Source organism: Ascidiella aspersa, chromosome 9 (genome assembly GCF_963924565.1).
Source record: "Ascidiella aspersa chromosome 9, kaAscAspe10.2, whole genome shotgun sequence".
Classification (NCBI taxonomy): Eukaryota; Metazoa; Chordata; class Ascidiacea; order Phlebobranchia; family Ascidiidae; genus Ascidiella; species Ascidiella aspersa.
In genome coordinates, this window is record NC_139455.1 from 3,324,548 (window position 1) to 3,345,807 (window position 21,260).

At 37.3% G+C, this 21,260-nt stretch overlaps 1 protein-coding gene across 3 annotated transcripts in view; it reads left to right on the plus strand.

Moving 5' to 3' along the window:
- Positions 1–21,260, plus strand: part of LOC146131918 (tenascin-X-like) — an 88,318-nt gene that overhangs the window by 17,170 nt on the left and 49,888 nt on the right. For 2 of the 3 annotated variants that reach the window (XM_083397489.1, XM_083397491.1), the window contains exons 19-39: positions 460–638; positions 1,440–1,634; positions 2,501–2,619; positions 3,486–3,596; positions 4,202–4,468; positions 4,688–4,854; positions 6,431–6,618; positions 7,143–7,313; positions 7,907–8,011; positions 8,726–8,893; positions 9,351–9,497; positions 10,517–10,654; positions 11,803–11,940; positions 12,842–12,982; positions 14,544–14,687; positions 15,273–15,407; positions 16,144–16,269; positions 17,244–17,384; positions 18,190–18,315; positions 19,494–19,634; positions 20,310–20,459. In XM_083397489.1, coding sequence (XP_083253615.1) covers positions 460–638; positions 1,440–1,634; positions 2,501–2,619; positions 3,486–3,596; positions 4,202–4,468; positions 4,688–4,854; positions 6,431–6,618; positions 7,143–7,313; positions 7,907–8,011; positions 8,726–8,893; positions 9,351–9,497; positions 10,517–10,654; positions 11,803–11,940; positions 12,842–12,982; positions 14,544–14,687; positions 15,273–15,407; positions 16,144–16,269; positions 17,244–17,384; positions 18,190–18,315; positions 19,494–19,634; positions 20,310–20,459 — 3,197 coding nt within the window. The remainder of the gene's footprint in view (positions 1–459; positions 639–1,439; positions 1,635–2,500; positions 2,620–3,485; positions 3,597–4,201; positions 4,469–4,687; positions 4,855–6,430; positions 6,619–7,142; positions 7,314–7,906; positions 8,012–8,725; positions 8,894–9,350; positions 9,498–10,516; positions 10,655–11,802; positions 11,941–12,841; positions 12,983–14,543; positions 14,688–15,272; positions 15,408–16,143; positions 16,270–17,243; positions 17,385–18,189; positions 18,316–19,493; positions 19,635–20,309; positions 20,460–21,260) is intronic. The other variant, XM_083397490.1, reaches the window with a different exon arrangement.

The following is a 21,260-nucleotide window of genomic DNA, read 5'->3' on the forward strand; positions in this document are numbered from 1 at the left end:
GAAAGTTTAATTAGAATTGGAATCTAAAGCTTTGAAAAGCGTTTCATACTTTTTAACGTATTTTAAACGGTAGTCTAGCTTCCAACTGAGGTATATACTTGACTATACCTTTCTAAAGATATTTAAAGTTGAAAAAAACTACAATAATAAACGGCTCTGTATTTTTGATTACGGCCAATATAACAGTTGGCCAATTGAACGTAACCATTTTAAAATTTGACCGTGTTTGTCCTATTTTTGTTCGACTTTCTAACCGCCAACGTTTGTTTAACAATGTTTATGAAGAATGAATTGCAAAAGCCAAATAGGTCGAACAGATCGACATCATCTTGATGACGTTACGTCTTCATCAAGATGATGTCGATATACGCGACGTTTTTTTGCTTTGCAATTCATTATGAAGAAAAAACTGCTGATTAAATTGTGTATTGTACCCGTTTTTTAACTTATTGCGTACAGGTCCGGCTGGTTTTCCGCAAGGCGATCTCTTGCGCCACCCAGAGGGCGGTCGACTGACGCTATCGTGTCCGCACGAGGTCACTGGCGACTTCCGCCCCACGATCAAATGGTACAAGCTAAATGGCGACGTGCGCACACTGCTGTACACTTATCACGGCCAGGGCGGTTTCGGCCACCAGGTAAATGGAACTATACGACGTATTTTGTGAGGTTTAACGGCGCTTTGGAACAAATTCTAAAACACGGTTTTTTAACTTTTTTTCGCGGAGCCCAAATACTAAGCTCAAGTTAAGCAGCGAATCTCTGGCACCAAATAGACTTTTTGTAAGGCTTACTAAGAAATAATTTCGCAACACTGGTATTTTGGAAATCCCTACAGGCTTTCGCACAACCGCGCTTCATCAGGTCGAAGTATAAAACTTTATATCTATATAGCCTATCTTACTTACAGTGTAGGGCGGAAAGGGCGCGTCGTATTCCTGATATTCAAGCACGTATCGCGACACCCCCTCGATGTTACTTGGTTGGTCCCACTCTACGGTGGCTTCGGTGGCTCTGACGAGTAGAAATGAAAGAAATTAAAATGATTTAAATATGCTTTCATTTATACATTGACCTAATGAAGCACAGTTATGCAAAAGCTTGTCGAGAATTCTATACAATTTGTCTATATATAGTGCCACCTGATTCCTCTATTTAGAATTAGACAAATACGGTCATTTAGAAAGATCATAACTCAGAATTCAGGTTCATAAAAATTTCGTCCCACATTTTATAAGTCAATTACTTTCTCATTACATTAACAGTCGATTACTTCTCAAGTCTCATTAAAGATAGTAAAAGTTCGTATCACAACGTCTTGATCAAGATGATATCGATCTATTCGACCTTTTTTGCTTTGCAATTCATTTTCGAACTACAAAGATTATTATTTTTAAATTTCTCCAACAATATTTTAAAACATGTGCAAATTCTTGAAAGAAAATCCAAAATTTCTACAAAACCGCTTTCAGGAAACGACGGCTGGCGACCTTTCGGGAAGGATGGACATGCCTAATGAGATAGAGCTGGAAATTAACCCGGTCCGTTTGTCCGACTCTGGTCGTTACGAGTGCGTGGTAACCTACAGAGGCCACTCTAGTGCTCCGGTCACCCACAGGGCAAGAATATTGGCGGTGAGTAGCGATGTCCGATAATATCGGATCGGAGCCGATACCCGATGCCGAGTTAGAGTATCGATACTCGAACGATAATTGGGCGGTATCGATAAATGCCCGATACTTTGCTGATATCGCCAATCGTCCGATACTATGCTGGTATCGGTAATCGTCTCATAAGAGCTGTAGTTGTATGATCTAAATCTCGTTTAAAAGTGCCACCCGATATACAGACAATCAACTACTTCTGATGAATAAATTACTATTCAAACCGACAACCAACGAGCAAATTTGACGAATTTTAAAATACCTGACTGTTAAAACTGCTTTTAACTTGGTTACAATGAAAGATACGCACTCATACGTGTTTAACAACTGTGATAAATGCCTTCTAAAATCCCTTTTTGATTAACGATAATGGCCTACGTATCATAGTACACCAAAAGCCATTGCAGACTCACCGAATCAGTTGATCAATGTGAAAGCAAGGTAGGCTAAAGAGAGCCTCTAGGGTGGTGGAGCTCCCCTGGGCCGGACTTGACTCCACGCCTTTCCCGGGGTTCATGGCCACAACGTCGACGTAGTAGAGTGTGTCAGGGAAAAGGTCTGAGTCAGAGGATAGGTTAATTTATTTATAAGTAAGTTGAAAAGTTAGTTTAGTTTTTAATGATTGGATCGTTTTGAAGTTCGCGGGAACGAGGGATTATTGGATCATGGTTTTTTTCGAGGCCGTCCGGAGGTCGTGAGTTCGAACCTCGGTGCAGGCTAGTTGTTTTTCTAGCCTACCTTGCTTGCATCATTGATCGAACGATTCAGTGAGTCTGCTATGGCTTCCGATGTACACCTTACAAAGTTGAAGTTTAACCTCGTTTTGTTGCACACAGACCTACAACTTGGGCGAGTGGATTCCAGCGCCGCAAGTGACCAACTCTCAAACCGACACAGTCGAACTCACGTGGGACGCACCTGACGAAAGAGTAACTGAATACATCGTGAAGTACACGTAAGTAGAACAGGCCTTATGGATGCTCGATTATTTAATTGCGACACCGATACCCGATATATTTTGGACAAAACGTATGGCGATCCGATACCAAATGACGTCATTCATATGCTCCAACAAGCCAAATAGGTTAAATTTAAACGTTCAAACGCTTTTTTTCATGTTATTTGGCCCAAATTTGCTTTAAAGTCAAAAAGTTTAGTTACCTCCTGTTGTTAACCTCGGCTACTATCATTTTCCATAACTTTACCTTTCAAGTTTGAATCGGTGCGTTGGATCTCGCCTTGAAGGTTTGAAGCGAATTAGGTTTTAAGAACTAGGAATGTCCGATAATATCGGATCGGGTTCGATACCCGATGCCAAGTGCTAGTATCGGTACTCGTCCGATAATATCGGATCGGAGCCGAAACCCGATGCCAAGTGCTAGTATCGGCACTCGTCCGATACTAGGGTGATATCGGTGCCGATTCGATACTAAATTAACATAGGTATTTTGACTTTGTCACCCAATGCAGGAATTTCTACGTTAAATAGTATATTCTCAAAAAAACTAGGCCAACAACTGATGGTGGTTAAATTATTTCAAACTATCAAAGATGTTGGCCATACAACCTAAGAAAATTAACCTTAAACGTTTTAATTAAAACTATTTTGTTTATTTAGGCATAGTTGTGACGTCATTGGTATATGGTAGGTGGCACTATATAAAGACAAAATTGTAAAAGCTTTCGCACAACCGTGCCTCATCTGGTCAAAGTGATAATTTGTCTTTATATAGTGCCACCTGATTCCTCTATTTAGATTTGGACAAATACGGCCATTTACAAAGATCACTTTATGTTCGTTCACGTTTATATTTTTACCAGCAACGTGGATCGTGAAAACGAGGAGCACACAGTCACAGTGAAGAACCCCTCGGTCGAACTCGACCAGCTTTCGCCTTCAGCCACCTACCGCATCACCGTCATACCTGTCGTGTGAGTTTTCGGGCTTTTGGTGGTGTAGACGTGCGGGAACGGCGTTTGCGCACCGCATTTTGCCATCGCTTTCTACTAATGCTTGACACGCGGTACAAAACTTGACGTCATATTAAAAAAAACGCTTTGCCACAACTGAGTATACCAATATTTTAAAGCAAGTAATATACCTATTTCAATACGATTGAATTTTTAACATCGAATATTGAAAATCAAAATCCAATGAACTAAGTGATTTGGGATAAACTTAATTCTTGTTGAATAAAAGCAACAACGGTTGTGTTTATAAGATATTCCCAAAATGGCATAAATGTACTCGCTTGATAAGAAATATTTTCAAATTTTAAGGTAAAACAATTCAATTGCCATTAAACTTAATGGCTTATTTTATATCACGACCGTAACGTTTTTAAAGTATTTTTTTACTTATAGCGAGCCACTTTTACTGTTAGTGGCAACTCGAATACATCCGAATATAAAATTTTAGTATTTTTTTAAATAGCCTCATGGACAACTTACTACAATGAACCCGTGGCCAATTAATTAGCCTTGAACTGTTTTCTAAAGCCAACCAAAGACCTAACTTTAACCTAACCCTTCACAAGGGACGGAACACAAGGCGAATCCACCACATTCGAAGTTATCAGGGGTCAGGACGGTCAGTCGGTCATTGGTCAGGTTCCAGGGGGTCCAGGCCCACTCGGGGACGACGAACCTCTCTTCACAACAGCCCCCCAGGCCACGACGGCCCCAACCGCGGCCCCTCTCGTGGCCCCAAGACCCCCTTCCCGGCTCCAGTTTGAATCGAAGGGTACAACATCGGTCACTGCAAGGTGGACAACACTTTTCGGACCAACGGTGGACAGTTACAGGTTGGTTGGTTGGTTGTGGTAATGACTTATGCCAATGTCATATAAGTCAATGACAATGAGTGACTTGATTCAAGTGCACTTATGTCGCTATTTTTAAATAACTTGACTTGACTTATGATAGAAAAAATCGATAAAAACTCAATGATTATGTTAAAAGATTTAAATATCTATAAAGTTTCTTAAAGCAAAGTTGTAAACCTATGTTATTTTTTCGAACAGAGTGGAATACAAGCCGGTAGGTTCTCTCGAAGCACCTACAACACTAAGAACACGGAACAACTACTTGCGAGTGACGAACCTGGAGCCTGGTGAAAACTACACTTTCAGTGTTCGTTCGATTCAAGACGGTCTCGAAAGCATTCCTATCACTGCGATAGTCTCTCCGTGTAAGAACCAGATCAATAACCCACTTAATAATGTTTGTCAGAGTTATTTTTTATTAGGTCTGAGTCCGTTGAAAACAACCCGAGTCCAACTCCGGGAAAATATTTAAACTCGAGTCCGAATCCCGACTACAACTCGACAGCTTGTATTCCACTGATTAACGCAACTAAAATAGAGTTAATATACAGTAATTCCAATAAAGAGGTCGTCATAAAACTCACTCACATATAGTTGGAAAAACATTTAACTATTTGCTATTCAACTTTTACAACTTGCAATTTGCGGCAGCCATACTTTCAAGTAATGGGATTTGCATAAGCCTTGGTCTTTATTTGATGCAAAGTTTTCGTTGTATTTTTTTGAGTCTACGAAACCAATCTTTATAGTGTAGAAGTCGGCTGATTATGAGTTCTCATTAATACCTTGTTGCCCCGATCAATCACCTAACTTCTACAATGGGTAAACGGGTATACATAAAAGTGTAAAAAGTTTTTTATCAATATACCAAATTGTAAACAATGGTTTTACGATTTATCTGTCACTAACAGTCGGCGTAAATGTCATGCCAAACTGTCAATAGACATGTCTTTCATCATATTGAGCTCTGAAACCACCAACGACATTTCCAATTTACGACAAAACCTGCACTGGCCACTTGCCATCCACCTAAACACCAACTGTTCATGGCTAAATCGGAACTCGGTTTTATTTTGCCTTCCATTACATAAAAAGCAAATAATGTTTGCAAATTAAAAAAAAATAGTTTTTTTTTCTAACATCATTTCTCCAAACTGCCCAAAAAACATTTATTTTCTTATACTTAACACTGAAACCCACAATAAAATTTAACAATTACTACAATTGGCTACTCGCTATCTACCTAAAAGATAACCATTCATATCAAAATCGGAATCTCGATTTTGTTTTGCTCTCCATTCTATAAAGTACATAATATAGATGATTTAGAAATGTTTAGAAACTGTGTTTTCCTCCAACAAAATTTAACTCAGTTCTAGAATGCTACCACTTTTATACAATAGCGAAAACAAGTTGTTCAAAATGAAATTGCAAGAAATAAGCAAACATTGGGAAATAAATATAATAATAATACCGGACCCACACAAACCTAAACGCTAACTCTCACCCTAACCCACATATTGTTATCAATATAAACCCCCGGACAAAAATATGGTAGGATTCTCAGTAAAGTACCCAAATATTGTTCCATACACATACCGCATCGGAAGCATACTGGCTTCTGGCTATCTACCTAAAAGCAAACCATTAGTGGCAAAAATCGGAATCACAATTTTTTTTAGCTCTCCACTTCCAACAACATTTAGCGCTGTTGAAGAATCCTACCACTTTTTCTAGAGTAACGAAACGAGTTGTCAAAAAAGAAATTGCAAATACTTGCCCCAGCCAACCCAAACCCTTGCTCGCACTATATCCCAAATATGGTTAGCAATATAAACCCGGATAAAACGGGGTAGGATACTAGACCAGCGCTAAATGTTGTTGAAGGAAGACACATTTTATAAACATTTCTAAGTCATCTATAACATTTCTCCTACGCAGATCGCATCGGTAGCATTTTGGTGCAAGTAGAGAAGAATCGACGTCATTACGAGGTCGGCGACGACGCCACGCTTCAGTGCCGATATGACGTCGATACGCCAGGCAAGGCTGTGATCACGTGGTACAAGCTGGGAGTCGGTCAAGCCAAGGACCTGATAATGACATACGACACTGCAACAGGGGCTCAAGTAAGTGTTGATCTTTGTTTGATCTTGATCGTTGTTTTTGAGTGCAGACACTCAGGAAAATTGTTGTATTTATTCCAATGCCAATGAAGGATTCCTACACATACGTGTACAACGACTGTGATCTCGACTCCCGGGTCCAGAGTCTTACACCGGCCAAATGTGCAAGTTCGTCGAGTCCCAGTTGGGCTCAGACTCTCAAATCTGTACGACATGACGAAAATCTTTAAAACGATTTGCGCATTGAAATGTTTTTTAATAATTTTTAAATTTGTTTGTGTTTTAAAAAGTCACGAAAGTCAAGAAATAAAACAATTTAGTATTTTTTTTTGTGTTGGCCCTGGCACTTGTGGAGTTTTGTTTTCAAATTACCTTCGAAAGAAAGTCGAGTGGTCTTATTTGAGGGTTCAAAACCCGTTTTTTTTATAAAGTGTGTCGCAACCCTGTTGCTATCGCATTTCCCATATTTCGTGTTTATCTCTTAAACCAACATTTCTCTCCATACTTTATTCACATTTTAAACACAGACGGTGGAGCCAGGGGAATTCCGGGGTCGAGTGACGTCATCTGACGGCAGGGACTTCCGCATCGCCGACCTGGGGCCGACCGACGGGGGCACCTACGAGTGTAAGGTGACTTACCCCACAGGAGGGGGCTCGGGACGCACCGATGTCGTCTTGACCGGGAGACCTTATCCAGTAAGTGCAATGTAGGGTAAAAACACAAGTTTATTTCGATGTACTTTTAAGTGAAACTTTGAAGTCCAAAAAGTTGCAATTTCCAAAAAGCAAATGCAATATTTGCTTAAAACAGCGTTTCTACACAGTCTTTGAATCTTCAGAAGTCTTTCTATGTTTTAATTGATTTCTGAAAAGACTTTAAAAAAGGGTTTGGAGAACCCTACATTTTTTCAAAATATTTTGATTTCATTTTTTCGTGTAGCTTCAAGTTATGTGTTAAGTAAGTGCGTTTCTGAAACAACTTTTTAACTTTGTTTTATTCTGCTGACCATGGCATTTTTACTGTTTTGCTTTTTAATTATACTAAAAAACGTCGAACGATCCTATTTTAGTTCTTCGAAAGTTTTTGAACGACAATTATTTTCATAAAACTGCTTGGCAACCTGTTAAATCGGTCGTTCAAATTTACCATTTTCTTGCATTCGTGGGATAAACATATAAATACGGCATAGTATCTGCTAAGTATGATTACAGCAGAATGAACCTTCGGATTTATTTTCCTTGTAAACTTGTGCATTTAGTGAGAGTAAGCGACTTTGTTTGTTGTTCAGGTGATCTACACTTCGTCCAATTACAGCGACTGGCAATCGAACTACACACTTTCGTGGAGAACTGTTGGACCCACTCCCGACAGTTTTATACTCCAAATCAGAAGGGTAAGCACAACACCAAACGACGTCTTTTTCATAATCTTGTAAGCAAATATTGTTTATATTTAAACGTAAAAGAATAATATTGTTAGTCCACAATTGCGTTTCAAGCACGGTTATTTTCATTTTATTAGTGTTTAAACTATGGTACAAAAAAGAAATTGTCACTTGTTGTAAACAATAATCAAAGTTGTCTTTGGAATAACAAAATTTGCCTGAATCCGAATGGTGAAAACAAAGAATTTTGGTGGCATATCAATGAGAAAGATTAAACTAAGTTCTGTAATTTGTTGCAAACAAGTTATGAAAGGACTGAAGTCCCAGACAAATCATTTGCAAAATACCTTAAATCAAGTTCAAGTCATTCTCGAGAATTAGATAGTCAGAAAATTGATAAACTCACCCAATCATCAGCGTTATTTGACGCAGAACCCCCCAAACTAAACAAATATTGCAGCAAAGTGTTTTACGCAAAATAAAAAGAAACTTAAGTCAAGAAAATTCATTTGAAAACAGTGTCTTAATTGCATGTAAGCCAAGGCATTTGAAAACAGTGACTTAAGTCAAGAAAAATCATTTGAAAAGAGTGACTTAAGTGCATTTAAGTCAAGTCATTGGAACACAGAAACTTAAGTGCACTTAATTTGAGTTAAGTCATTCGAAAACAGTGACTTAAGTCATTACAACACTTATCCCAACATTACTTTTTTCTGTTTCCAGCGTGGATCAAGCAGTGGAAAGTACACGACCTTCAGACCTCCAGGTCGGGCTTCGTCCTTTTTATTCCGTGGCCTGAAGCCAGGACGTACGTACGAGGGCAATATGGTGGCGGTAAAAGGAAGACATCAGTCACAACCTTCCGACTTTCACTTCACCACAGCGGCATCGGTACGTAAATGGCAATATGCTTCTTTTTTGCGGTTAACTATTATAAAATATGACTACGCAAGTGACTTGTGAAATAAGTTAAGAAGTCCAAGTCACGAGTTGCAAGTCCCAATTACTATTTCAAAAAATCTGACTATGCAAATTGTGCGGTTTTTATAAATTAGTAGTGAAGGAACATTTATTAAGCCAACAACTAAAGATGTAACATTTCTAGTAGATCATCTTCGTTTTTTTCAACAAAAGATCTTGCTTCAAAATTAATACCAGAACCCAATAGTTCCAGTGAATCGACCTTATCTTAATGAAAACTATAGCGATTTAAATCATCATGGCTGAAATCACTTGTTCTAATACAAACTCAACAACCGTTACGTTTGCGATTGGCTACTAACGGAACGTTTATTAGGCAACATTACTGCCATGCAAGATCACAATCAATTATTTCATTTTATTCAAGGGGCTACCGCACCCACCAACCGGTGTGAAATTGTCCGGTGCTTCCCCGAATCAAGTGAGCGTGACGGTTTATGGCCCAAGGCAAATATTCGACTACTACAGGATCCGATATGGCCCTAAGACCCCGGTGCCAGGCGTACCAGATAGAGTAAGTATAAGTAGTTAAATATTGAAGCACATTAGCATATAAGGGATCTCCGGCGGACAAAAATATTTATAAAAAGATGTTCACTTTACAAATCGGTTAGTAAAAATCAGGTACAAGAGTACTGTATCAAATCATTTTTTAGATTAGAGATAGGTGAAACATCATATTCGTTTAACTAAAAATCGCGCAAAAAAAAAAAAAAGGATTTTTTACATCGATTATAACAAATCAGATACAAGAGCATGAAATAATTTCTTATAGTTTACTTGGCAACTACAGATACGTGAAACACATTCGTATAAAGTAATCTCTTGTGGAGACAAAAAAAGAAAGATTTTCACTTTTATGAATCCAATTGCATTACAAGGGTCAACCTACCAGCATAAACAAGTAAAATGTTAAAAGACAAAATTAATAGTGCGTTTGAGTAAATTAATAGTTAGGGAAATTTTGTTAAAACGTTTAGACAATTTTGTTCAACTATTTCCAGCTTAAAACTGCGTTTTTAAGAAAAAAAAAGCTATCTTATTTGGCATCGGTTTCGCACCGATACAGCCCTAGTATAGGACAGGAAACGATAACAATAACAACTGATTTTGTTTGTCTGTATAAAAAAAAGAAAAGACGACCCTGTACTATATGTCATCCATTTTTTCGCAAGCTTGCTAATTTTGATAAAGTTTCAAAAGCCAATGTTTTAATTTGTGATAAAAGAATAGAATTCGCCCGAACTCCAAAGTAGTGCAAATCAACATATAAACATCAAGGGGTGCAAGCAAAAAACAGCATTCCGGCCAAATAGCCTATAGGCACCGCCTGAGGCTATTTACCCGGCTAACAAAGTATTTTAAATCAATTTTCGAAAAAACATCGAAATTATGCTAACACGAAAGATTAAATCTAACACTATCATCACCCAAACTCCAACCCTAACCCAAATCACATAAAAAGTTACAAATTGGTGCAAGCGTAATGCAACGATTCGGTCAAATAGCTTCTCAAAAAATGTTATATTCCAGGTTGTACAAGGCAGGAACCCTTCGGACATTCTGACCTTGGACAACATGCTCCCCGACACCCAATACGTCATCGATGTGACTACAGTACGCGGCAACGAAGAATCGGAACCCTACAGAGGAGCCCTGACTACACCGAAGGTATAAATTGACTTTGAAACTGTTAAAACAATACAACTCAAAGTTTAAAAAACAGAGTAAAATCAGGATCAGACATTTTTTTAAAAGGAATATATATTTCGCCAATACTGGCATCGTCAGTTCCTTAATTCGAATGAAAACGTCTGATCTTGATTTTACTCTGGTTTTTAAACTTTGAGTTTTATTGTTTATATACGCGTCAGCGGAACAGTGATCGACAAGCAGAAACCTCCTGCCAATGATTTTGGATTCCATAACGAAACGCCCTTCCATAACGATAAATATAGTTTTGTAACAAGTCTGATAAACTGCTTGTCTGTTGGATTTTTTTATTTGGTTTAAAACAGTGCTTCTCAACCTTTTAACCCCCTCAGAAATAACAAATAGATTGCGGCACCCCTACAAGATTTTCCGTAGGTAATTTACTAGAATGTCACAATAAACGGAACTGGAACAGCATCAACTCTACACAACCTAGGAAGTTATTATTGGATTTATTCCACTCTAATTTTACAAAAAAAGTTGTAAGAGTAAGGCAAAGTTCAGATTCTTAAAGATTCTCAAATATCTCTCGGCAGCCTTGAGCATTAAAAATGGCACCTAGGGTACTGCGGAACCCCGGTAGAGAACCACTGGATTATTTTTTTAAAACGTTTTACGTTAACGCCAGGCGCGTCTAGTGTGAAACAACCTTAAACTTTTCAAGAACATCACGTTAACGTCGAGGTTATTATTTTTCTTGTTATTCACTAGGTTGATTTTACAATTCATTAATCTGTGCGACTATCGATTTTTTCCGGAAGATTTATCATTAATTTGGGGGGCTGAGGGGGCTGAGGGCCCTAAGTTTTCGCTAGGGATACTCGGAGCACCCCGAATTCGGCGTCCATTTTCAAAACTTTTTGGTAAAATATGAAAACTTATAATTTACGAATTCAACATAAATCCTTTGTTTTCGGATGAAATTGAAACAATTTAGTTGTAAGAATTTTCGATCGGCACCATAGTAAATTATACGGAAGACAATAAAGTATTTAATAACCTTTAAACTGCGATAAAGGACTTGAAAACGTTCGGCCATGGTTTGTAAATGCAAAGCGTTTTTTACTCTCCAACACAACGCCTTATATATTTTATTTTCTTGTTAGCCTCGACCAGCCGCTCCAACCAACCTTAACATTGTTCAACTCGAGCCGAGGGAAATCACCTTTGACGTCACTGGGCAGCAAGATGACGACACAGAGTATGAGATTAAGTATCGACCAACCACCGGCATTACCGAAGAAGTAATAACTGTAGGGTTATTCTTTTTTCAACTAAAAATGAGAAATTTTGATCTAAAAATTGAAACTTATTCCGATGGGACATGCACACATATGTGTGTTAATAACTGAGATCTAGCCCTTCTGAATTTTCTTTGTGACCAACGATTACGGCTTACGTATAATTAGTACACCGAAAGCCTACACTAGCCTGCCCTGCTTGCATCATAGATCAACAGATTTGGTGAGTCTGCAATGGCTTTCGGTGTACTTATTCCGATAGGTTTAGATTCTACTCTGTCATGGTTATTACTGCGTATTTGGTTTGGTATGTCGTTGATCCTTATACTATGTTATAATAGACAGTGTTTTAATGACTTAGTCAATGCATTCAAATAACGGCTTTTAAATGACTTGACTTAAGTCTTGGTAAAATTTCTTGACCTGATGACTTTAGTCTTTTGGACAAATGGCTTGGGTTGAAATGAAATGTTTTCATTGTACATTTCATTCTAAATTTGTATTTATCTCAAGTTTTGCATGCAAAACGATTAGATTGTTACATTTTGTTGTTGTTTTTTTAGTTGAATAACTGCTTATGATTGAACGATATTAAAAATTTCAATGGTTTGTCGGCCTATTATTATATATCAGTGATTTGACTTGAAAATGACTTGCTCTAATTATGACTTGACTGGGACTTGACTTGGGCAACTGATGACTTGACTGGGACTTGACTTGTTATTTTTTCAAAAACTTCACTTGGACTTAAGTTAATTCATAAATGACTTGGCTGGGACTTAAGTAAATTCAAAATGACTTGTTTACAACACCGAGTGTAGGTCCTAATGCAATGGTATTATATTATAATATATGTTGTTCCTTTGTAGGTATTTTACATTGTTTATGCTTGTGTGTGTTGCAGCAAACCTACAGGACTGCGCCTGGCGTGAACAGAGTGGTTCTCAACCTGGAGCCGGACACTCAGTACCGAGTTACAGTACAGGCTGTGTCCGACGGTGGTCAAAGATCCCCTATTCTAAGCACCTTCATCGAAACGCCCCCTGTAAGTAAAGCATAGCTTTGAAGGGGACATTTTTATACCAGCGCTTTCCCACCGACGACTTAAATATCTAGCATTGAGCGAGAATTGATCTCAAACTGATCACAGATGTTCATTTCACCTTTGTCGGAAAATCCTATAGGATGTTAGGCTTTTTTCAGCCTTTGACATTTTGCTGTTGCCGTAAGGTTTGACTAATACTTTTTGTTTCAATAGAACGCTTTTTTAGTCATATGATTTTTCCTTTACTAGAAAGGCAAATTAATGAATAGTTTAAGGAGAGTATATTAATGACTTTAACAGCACAATGAAACTGATTACGTTCAAATATCGTAGAATTTACGACCTACCCGCTTTTTTAATGTTTCAAACAGTGAAACAGCCTTGGGTCTTTAGGCAAACTTTAGAAATATTATGGGAGAAGTGTAATATGACAACACTGAAAGTATTTACCGATGGGCAAATTTCACCCGCTTACGCTGTGCACGTTCGAAAATTATATAAGTGGAGTTATCTTTGACACACTATTCGGTATTCACGAAATTGTAATGAACAAACACATTTTGGCAAACAACTAAAGATCTAACATTTCTAATTGGCCTTATTATTTTCTAATAAGGTTAATTCTAGCTTAAAAATGAATACCAGAAACCAATAGATGGAATAAATCGAAATCATCTTAATGAAGACGTTTCGATAGGTTCCGATATGTAAACAGCTTGGCTTTGGCGACCTAATGCTACTCACTGAAATTTTTGTAGGCTTAAAATAAACTATAGCAAGATAGTAGCATTAATAAATTAAATTTTAATCAACAGAAACCCATCTCTTCATACTGCTTCCACAATTTTATTCAAATTTTAAAGACATCTTGCTTAAACCAATTTTAATGAATCTAACCATGTAAAACTACCACAGTCGGCGACCCAACCAAATCAAAAGGCCGTCCAATTTTTTGTCGCGACCTCTTGGTTCAGAAGCACTGCTATAAGTCAAAAAACCTTTCAGTCGTCCCGCGGTCAAAAAAGATTTACCAAAAACTCTCTGTCAAACTCTCAAAGGATGTTACACTCTTACAAGCTTGAATAGTTTGTTGTTTACCTCAGTGTTTCGCAACCTTTTTTGGTTTGCTGCACCCTACATAATTTATAAATAGTTTGCGGCACCCTTGCTCGTGATTTTGTTGAGTGGTTAAGTGTAACGTTACAATGAACGAGATTGAAACAGCACACTAACTGTGCAACAAGGTTGATCCAACAAATATGCTGTTGCTACCAGGCATAGTATATTTAAAACAGGTTCCTCTGGCAATATATATTTAAAACAGGTTCCTCTGGCAATATATAGATCCAACCTTATAATTATTGTCACTTTTATTGTACCAAAAAAATTGTATCAAGAAGCTTACCAATAGAGCTAAAATTGGAATCCTAAAGAATTTAAAATATCTCTCGGCACCTTTGAGCGTTAAAAATGTCACCCAGAGTGCCGCAGCATCCCGGTTAAGAACCACTGGTCTACCTCAAAAAAGTTGAAATTAAATGTGCGTTTTTTTAACTTATAGGAAGAACGCCCACCTTCCAGGCCGACCGACCTCACCATTAGCGAACCTGGAGTAAACAGCGTACGACTCAGCTGGGGCGGCTACACCTCGAATGTGCAGTACTATAACATCGAATACAAGCTGGGGTCTGACACCAGGCCCACGGTAAGCTTGTAGTCGTAGAGACCAGTGTTGTAATGACTTAAGTCAATGATATGAGTTAAATGTACTTAAGTCACTGCTTTGAAATGACTAAACGTGACTTAAGTCGTACTTAAAACTAAACTCAATGTTTCCAAATGACTTGACTTGACTTAAGTCGGTCTTAAAACTAAAGTCATTGTTTTCAAATTACTTGACTTAACGTAAGTCGTTTTGGCGAAATGACTTGAGTTGACTTAAGCCTTTGGTCAAATGCCTTGGGTTGAAATATTATGTCTTCATTAAGCATTTTTTATATAAAATTGGGTTATCTATCTTAATTTTTGCACATAAAACAATTTGCTTAAGGACTTAACTTGAAGTTGACTTGCTTTAATTATAACTGGACTGGCTCTTTATTTAAAAATACTTGACTTGGACTTAAGGTATTTTACGAATGTCTTGACTGGGACTTGTTTTGTATCATATGATACTTTAGCCGTAATCGTTGGTCAAAAAGCAGCTTCAGAATACATAGATCACAGTTTGTTGATATGTGTGTGTATGTTTATTGTTTAAACCCATTTTCATTTTACCAAACAAAATCAGAGTCAAGATACGCCAGGTGTGCAGCAGTCTGCTGTAATCAATGGACTTCTGCCAGACAGCGATTACACCATTTCAGTGAAGGCTGTCGGACAAGGAGGTCATTCGCCTAAGGTGGTCGGCACCTTCCATACACGGGTAAGTTGGCCTTGTGTTATTGTGTATATTGCGCTAACTGATTTTATAGCTTTAAACGAAAAACGTCAAAATTTGCAAAAACTAAATAGCTTATTGTGTATAGCATCTCAAACTAGAAGCTTTGAATGGGTTTGGGAGCTGTGACAAAAAAAACAATTTTCAAAAATAACGGTTTAGAACAGATAGAGCATATCAGATACCCGGTTGTGGCACCGGTACGTTTTTTTTTTGTTTTTTTGTTCGTAATAGAATACAATTTGTCATTTTTTCATCAAAATGGCCCAAGTTTTTATAATAAGGGTTTGGGGCACTGGCTGATGGAAACTATTCCGCGTTTAGTTTCGAACTTGAACCTTAACATTAGTCGACATTCGTCCACGCGAAGGGTCCTCGGTTAAAAAAAGTTTAGGAACCCATGCTTTATCGACTGAGCTAAACAGGTTAGAAGCGCCCGGAACATATGCACGCCACTTTTGTCCGCTGCATTTTGTGAATAGTATTATGGCAATCCAATAAACCAGTGCTTTATAACCTGTGGGAAGGTACCAACTTGTGTGGATGAAAACAATTATAATGCGGATGACATTATGTGTCATATTAACATGTATTACAGTTATAAAATAAGCTTGTGCGCCCACTACAGCTAAAGCAATATAGTCTCTCAGTGGTTCATTGCAGCTTAAACTATCTATTCGTATTTTTTACTTTACTTTTAACGCGTGTGTGTGTTTTGCAGCCCGAAGAGATTGTTCTCGACGAAGAAGAAGTGCAGATTTTCGGCAGCACACCCAATGACGTCACATTCCAAGTGCCAGAGGCGGACTACTACATTGTCAGATATCAAGGCGAAGGAGATACCACGGTCAGTTAAAATTCGCTCAACAATCTCTAGTTTTCGTTTTATAAGCAAAAAACAAAAATATCTGTACAACAAGCAATGTGTTTGGCTGGTAAGCTTAAAAACGCAATTGCAGAGACATGGAAAGTTACAACTCATTTTTACATTTATTGATATTCTTAAAATAGGGTGGTCATCAAAAAGGGCTTTGTCTTTTTCGTCTTTTGTGTATAATCAAAGATTAAGTACTTTAGTTCAACACAACTGGCTTTAAACTTAGGTTATATTGCAATTAAATTTAGATAAATTTAGCTATTTTTTAAAATTATTTTGCAAATGACTTAGTTGAATTTAAGCTATTTTCCAAATTACTTCACTTCACTTTATGCAAATGACTTAAATTGGCTTTAGGTTTAATTGCAAATCACTTGCCTTCAAAGAAGAAACAAATTGACTAAATTAAATCGGTTCAAAATGGCGCTCAGCCAACCGTTATCTAGAAGTCAGCATTTTCATCAAAATATAGCCACCGAAATTCCACGAAAATCTTTCAACCAGGCAATCACATCGAGTTTTCTATCGATAAGACACGGAATTGATCGAACACGTGTTAAATATGAGCTATATTGCGAATAACTGGAGATGAATTTAATTTATCAGTTTCCTTCACTTTATGTTATTTGCAATTGCTCGAATTGTCTTTAAGCCTAATTTCAAATCATTTTCCTTGAAAGAAGAACCAAATTGACTAAATTAAATCGTTTCAAAATGGCGCTTAGCCAACCGATATCCAGAAATCAGAATTTTCCTCAAAATAATCGATGAAATCTTACAGTAATCTTTCAACCAGAATGCAGAATATTTATCATAAAATAATCGATGAAGTTTCGCGGAAATCTTTCAACCAGAATTCAGAATATTTATCATAAAATAATTAATCGATGAAATTTCACGGGAGTCTTTCAACGCGGCAATTAAACCGAGTTCTATTTCGACAGGAAACGCAGTTAATCGAATACGGGACCGTGATCACCCTCACGGACCTCACACCCGGCACTCGATACCGCGTCACACTTATCGCCGTCAAGGACAACATCGAATCGCGGCCCATTGTCAAGCAGATCGCGACACCCCAGGAGGTCAGTTGTGACGTCATAGTTGATTTTTGTGTGTTTTAATGCTGTCGAAACAGATATACGCGAGTATGTTTGAGTCTGCGTTTTTGAAGATTGTCGGTTTTATCTGTTATTTCGATGTTGTTTTAACTCAGTGTTGTAATGACAATGACTAGCTTAAGTGCACTTAAGTCGTTGGTTTTAAATAACTTCACTTGCGATAAATTTTTGAACAATATTACTTGACTAGAATTAAATCTTTTCGACAAATGACTTGAAACTTGACTAGGGCTTAAATCACTTTAAATAACCTGTTTTCAACATTATATAAACTATAGACCTACAGCTGTCTATGCCGCGTTACTATAGATACTAACCTTAAAATACAGAAAATATCTTGCAGAATAATTTTCAAAATAAATCTGATGGACAAATTTATGACGTAGTGCAGCAACGTTACGCTGCCTCTAGTTCAACATATTTCACAAAAGAGTCGGATTTTAAAATAAGATTTTATCAAAAACGTAGATCTGAAAAACGGACAAAAGCTAATATGAACAACAATAAACTGCTATATTTTGGAGAATATAATATAGTCAACCCTATAACAGTTTTATCAGGAATTACGACATTAAAAAATCCAAAAGCCACGGAAATAATAGATAAACGAACTACGGGATGAAAATTATTGAAACTTTACCGCGAGAGATCACTTGACTAAAACATATATAAAATTGTGGGGGAAATAAAATATATATAAAAATCGCAGGCACAACTACCGCTCGTTGAAAACCTACCTATGCTACACTTCATACATTTGCTTTTTTAGGCGCCTGAGCCGATAAAAGTCGCGGACATTAACTTGATTGAGGAGAAACCAGACGGCTTCACATTGACGGTTCCACCAGCTGATTACTACTTCGTTTCCTATCGAACTCCCGACGGCACTTTGGTGGTAAGTAAATGGAGAAATATACAAACTGTTGCTTCTAGGCATAATAATAACATTAAAAAACAGCTTCTTCTGGTAATTGAAATGGAGGAATGTCGATATTTTGCATTTCGTGCGCTAATATTAGTTGGTTGCGGTAAAAAACGATAATAGTCACAAAAAATGTTATGCGATCTGATTACAAGGGTTAACAAATTGATAGCAAACGGTTTGGTCAGTTATAGCCTTTCGTTTAAAAAGTTTCGAAAAAGGTGAAAAAAGTTTCGAAAAGGTGGAACGTTCAATGGTTTTCTTTGCAAACACGAAAGATAACTTTATGTTTATTGGGGTAAGCAGATGGAAAACGTTTTTTTTGGCATTATGTTTTTTTGGGAAAATTACGCTCATCGAAATTTGGCCGTAATTGAGGGCCGAGGTTAAATTACAAACAATATTATTTTTTTTATTATTTTAGTGAAAGGTTATTTAAAATGTTGGGCACAACAAGAATTGTGTTAACCTTTTGATGTCTGATTTAAAATTTTTCATAAATCCATATGGTGTTTAAGGAAAACGGTGAAGTTTAACTTTAAAATTTTTTCCCCAGAATGTTTACAATGCTTTTTTTCTGGATAATGGCTTAAGATTGTAGTAAGGCGTAGACCGAATATCAAAACGTTTACAAAATGCTATAAAAACTTCTGCAAAGGAAAGTTAATTTTTGTTTGAACAGTCTATCCTTCAGTCATCGGCTGAAAACACTTTTCTATATTTCAAAAATTTTCCCTTTCAACTTTACTATATATATTGCACTTGCATTAGTTTGCCAGCCTATAAATAAGTATTTCTCGCTAAAAGTTTTTGCTGATGATGCTTTAAGTGCGACTGAATATCGGTTTACTAAGTGCTGTACTTAGCTTTATTTTTATCATTGATGTGCAACCAGTGTCGTTTGTTTTCCACCATTCTTTTTACAAACAAAAAAAAATTCTTATTAGCAAAACATTAACGTCGTTTTTCTGCCCACAAAAAACAAAACAATTGCCAGCATAAAAAAAAAAAAAAAAACGCGCTGGTCTGTAGAAGCCTACCAGAACGCACCATATGCGGGTTAGGGTTATAGCGTTTTGGGTATAGGTTAAGCAAAATGAAATAATAAGTATGATAAAAACAGTGCCAACAAAACTAGTTGTTATTTACAGGGCGACCGAATCATAAAGTACGGGCCTACCTTTACATTGGACGAACTCACACCAAGCACCGATTACACTATAACCCTTACCGCCGTGCGAAACGGTGTGAGATCGAACCCAGTCGAGATTTTGCTGACAACACCTGAAGAGGTAAGTTAAGCATATTTTCTTTTTGATTTATATGACTTCATTTCATTTCACATTTTTGAACGTCAGTAGGTTAATATAAGTTTTTTAAATTTGCATGATTTCATTTCAGTTTCACATTTTTTGGACCGAGAACAGCAAGTTTCTTAGGTTTATTGGTTTTATAACGTCCATTTATGACGTCACAATAAAAAAAAAAAAATTCGAGATTTTAAATTTCCCAAAAAATATTAATTGTTTTTTGAGTAAAACGCAAAGGGTATAGGACGATAGGACCTATACCTATGCTATAGGTACACTATACACCGATCTGTAATGTTACTTAATAATGAATATTAAAGTCAAAAAGTCGAGTAAATTAACATCATGATGGCTCTTAAACAAAAATTAAACGCAAAAAGCTTTCCAACTGATTAAACGCCTATAAATTGGAAACAAAATATGACAGAAAAATGTTTATGTTGCAAAACGTTTAAAATAGAGGTATAAAATAAGTATTAAAAAACAGCTTTTTTTTGGCATATTGAAGCTTGACCACAAGAGTTTCCGTATTACTATGCATCTCAGAATTGGATCCGTTTTTTTGATGAATTTTTCCTTTAATAACAAACAAAATGAACAGAAACAACTCTTTAAAAGACAATATGCCTTATATTTAAACTCTCGTTATTTCGCCAGGTACCTAACGTGGGGCCGTCACAGCCGACCGGTTTAAGTCTTCTGGGAAAAAGTCCGACTGAAGCCAACTTCGAAGTGCTGGGTCCGACCGACCACGTGGACTTCTACCACATCGAATGGAAACCAGTGTCGCAGTTCGGACCGCCCCGTGTAAGAACACTTTCAACATTAGTGGGAATACTAAGCTCATATAGAAGTAGCTGAAACGTAAATATGAACAATGTGTATTCTGTGATCAAGCCCTTCTTGAGACAAAAAAAAGCAGTTTCCCAATTCGGACCACCGCGTGTAAGAACACTTTTATCGTTAGTGGGAATATCAAGCTCATATTAGAGAAGCAACTTTAACATACGTATACACAATGTGTGTTCCCGTGCATTTTAATTGCTTTGACTTCTACATTGACCTGATGAAGCAAGGTTGTGGTAAAGCTTGTCGAGAATTCAATGCACTTAAGAATTAAACAAATATGGCCATTTACAACGAAGTATATTCTGTTATCGAGATCGTCTTCTTACTGGCCAAGGACCCATTATATAGTACACAAGATACATTCGGATAAGTTGATCAGTCAGCCTGCTAATCAGGGTTCAAGCAAGGCCAGGCTGAAAAACAACTATAGCCTGTGGTGGGGTTCGAACTCACGACCTCCGGTCATTCCGGGACCCTAGTTCCTCAACTGAGCTACATATAGGTTCAAAGGGACGTCGAGAAACAACCCTAGCACCATTGCATATAGTAGGTAACACTTAGAACGTTAGGAAAACTCTTTATTTATCTTCAACCTGCTATATGGGCTTCGATATTTTAACTACCTCGAACAAAAATCTCAAACTTTTAACATTCATATGTGTGGCTGCGCGCGAATTTTTTCACATTTCGTGAATGTGGATCAACTATATGGGCATTAAGACGGCAATTGCTGTCCAACACCTTACTGCAACCTCGAAA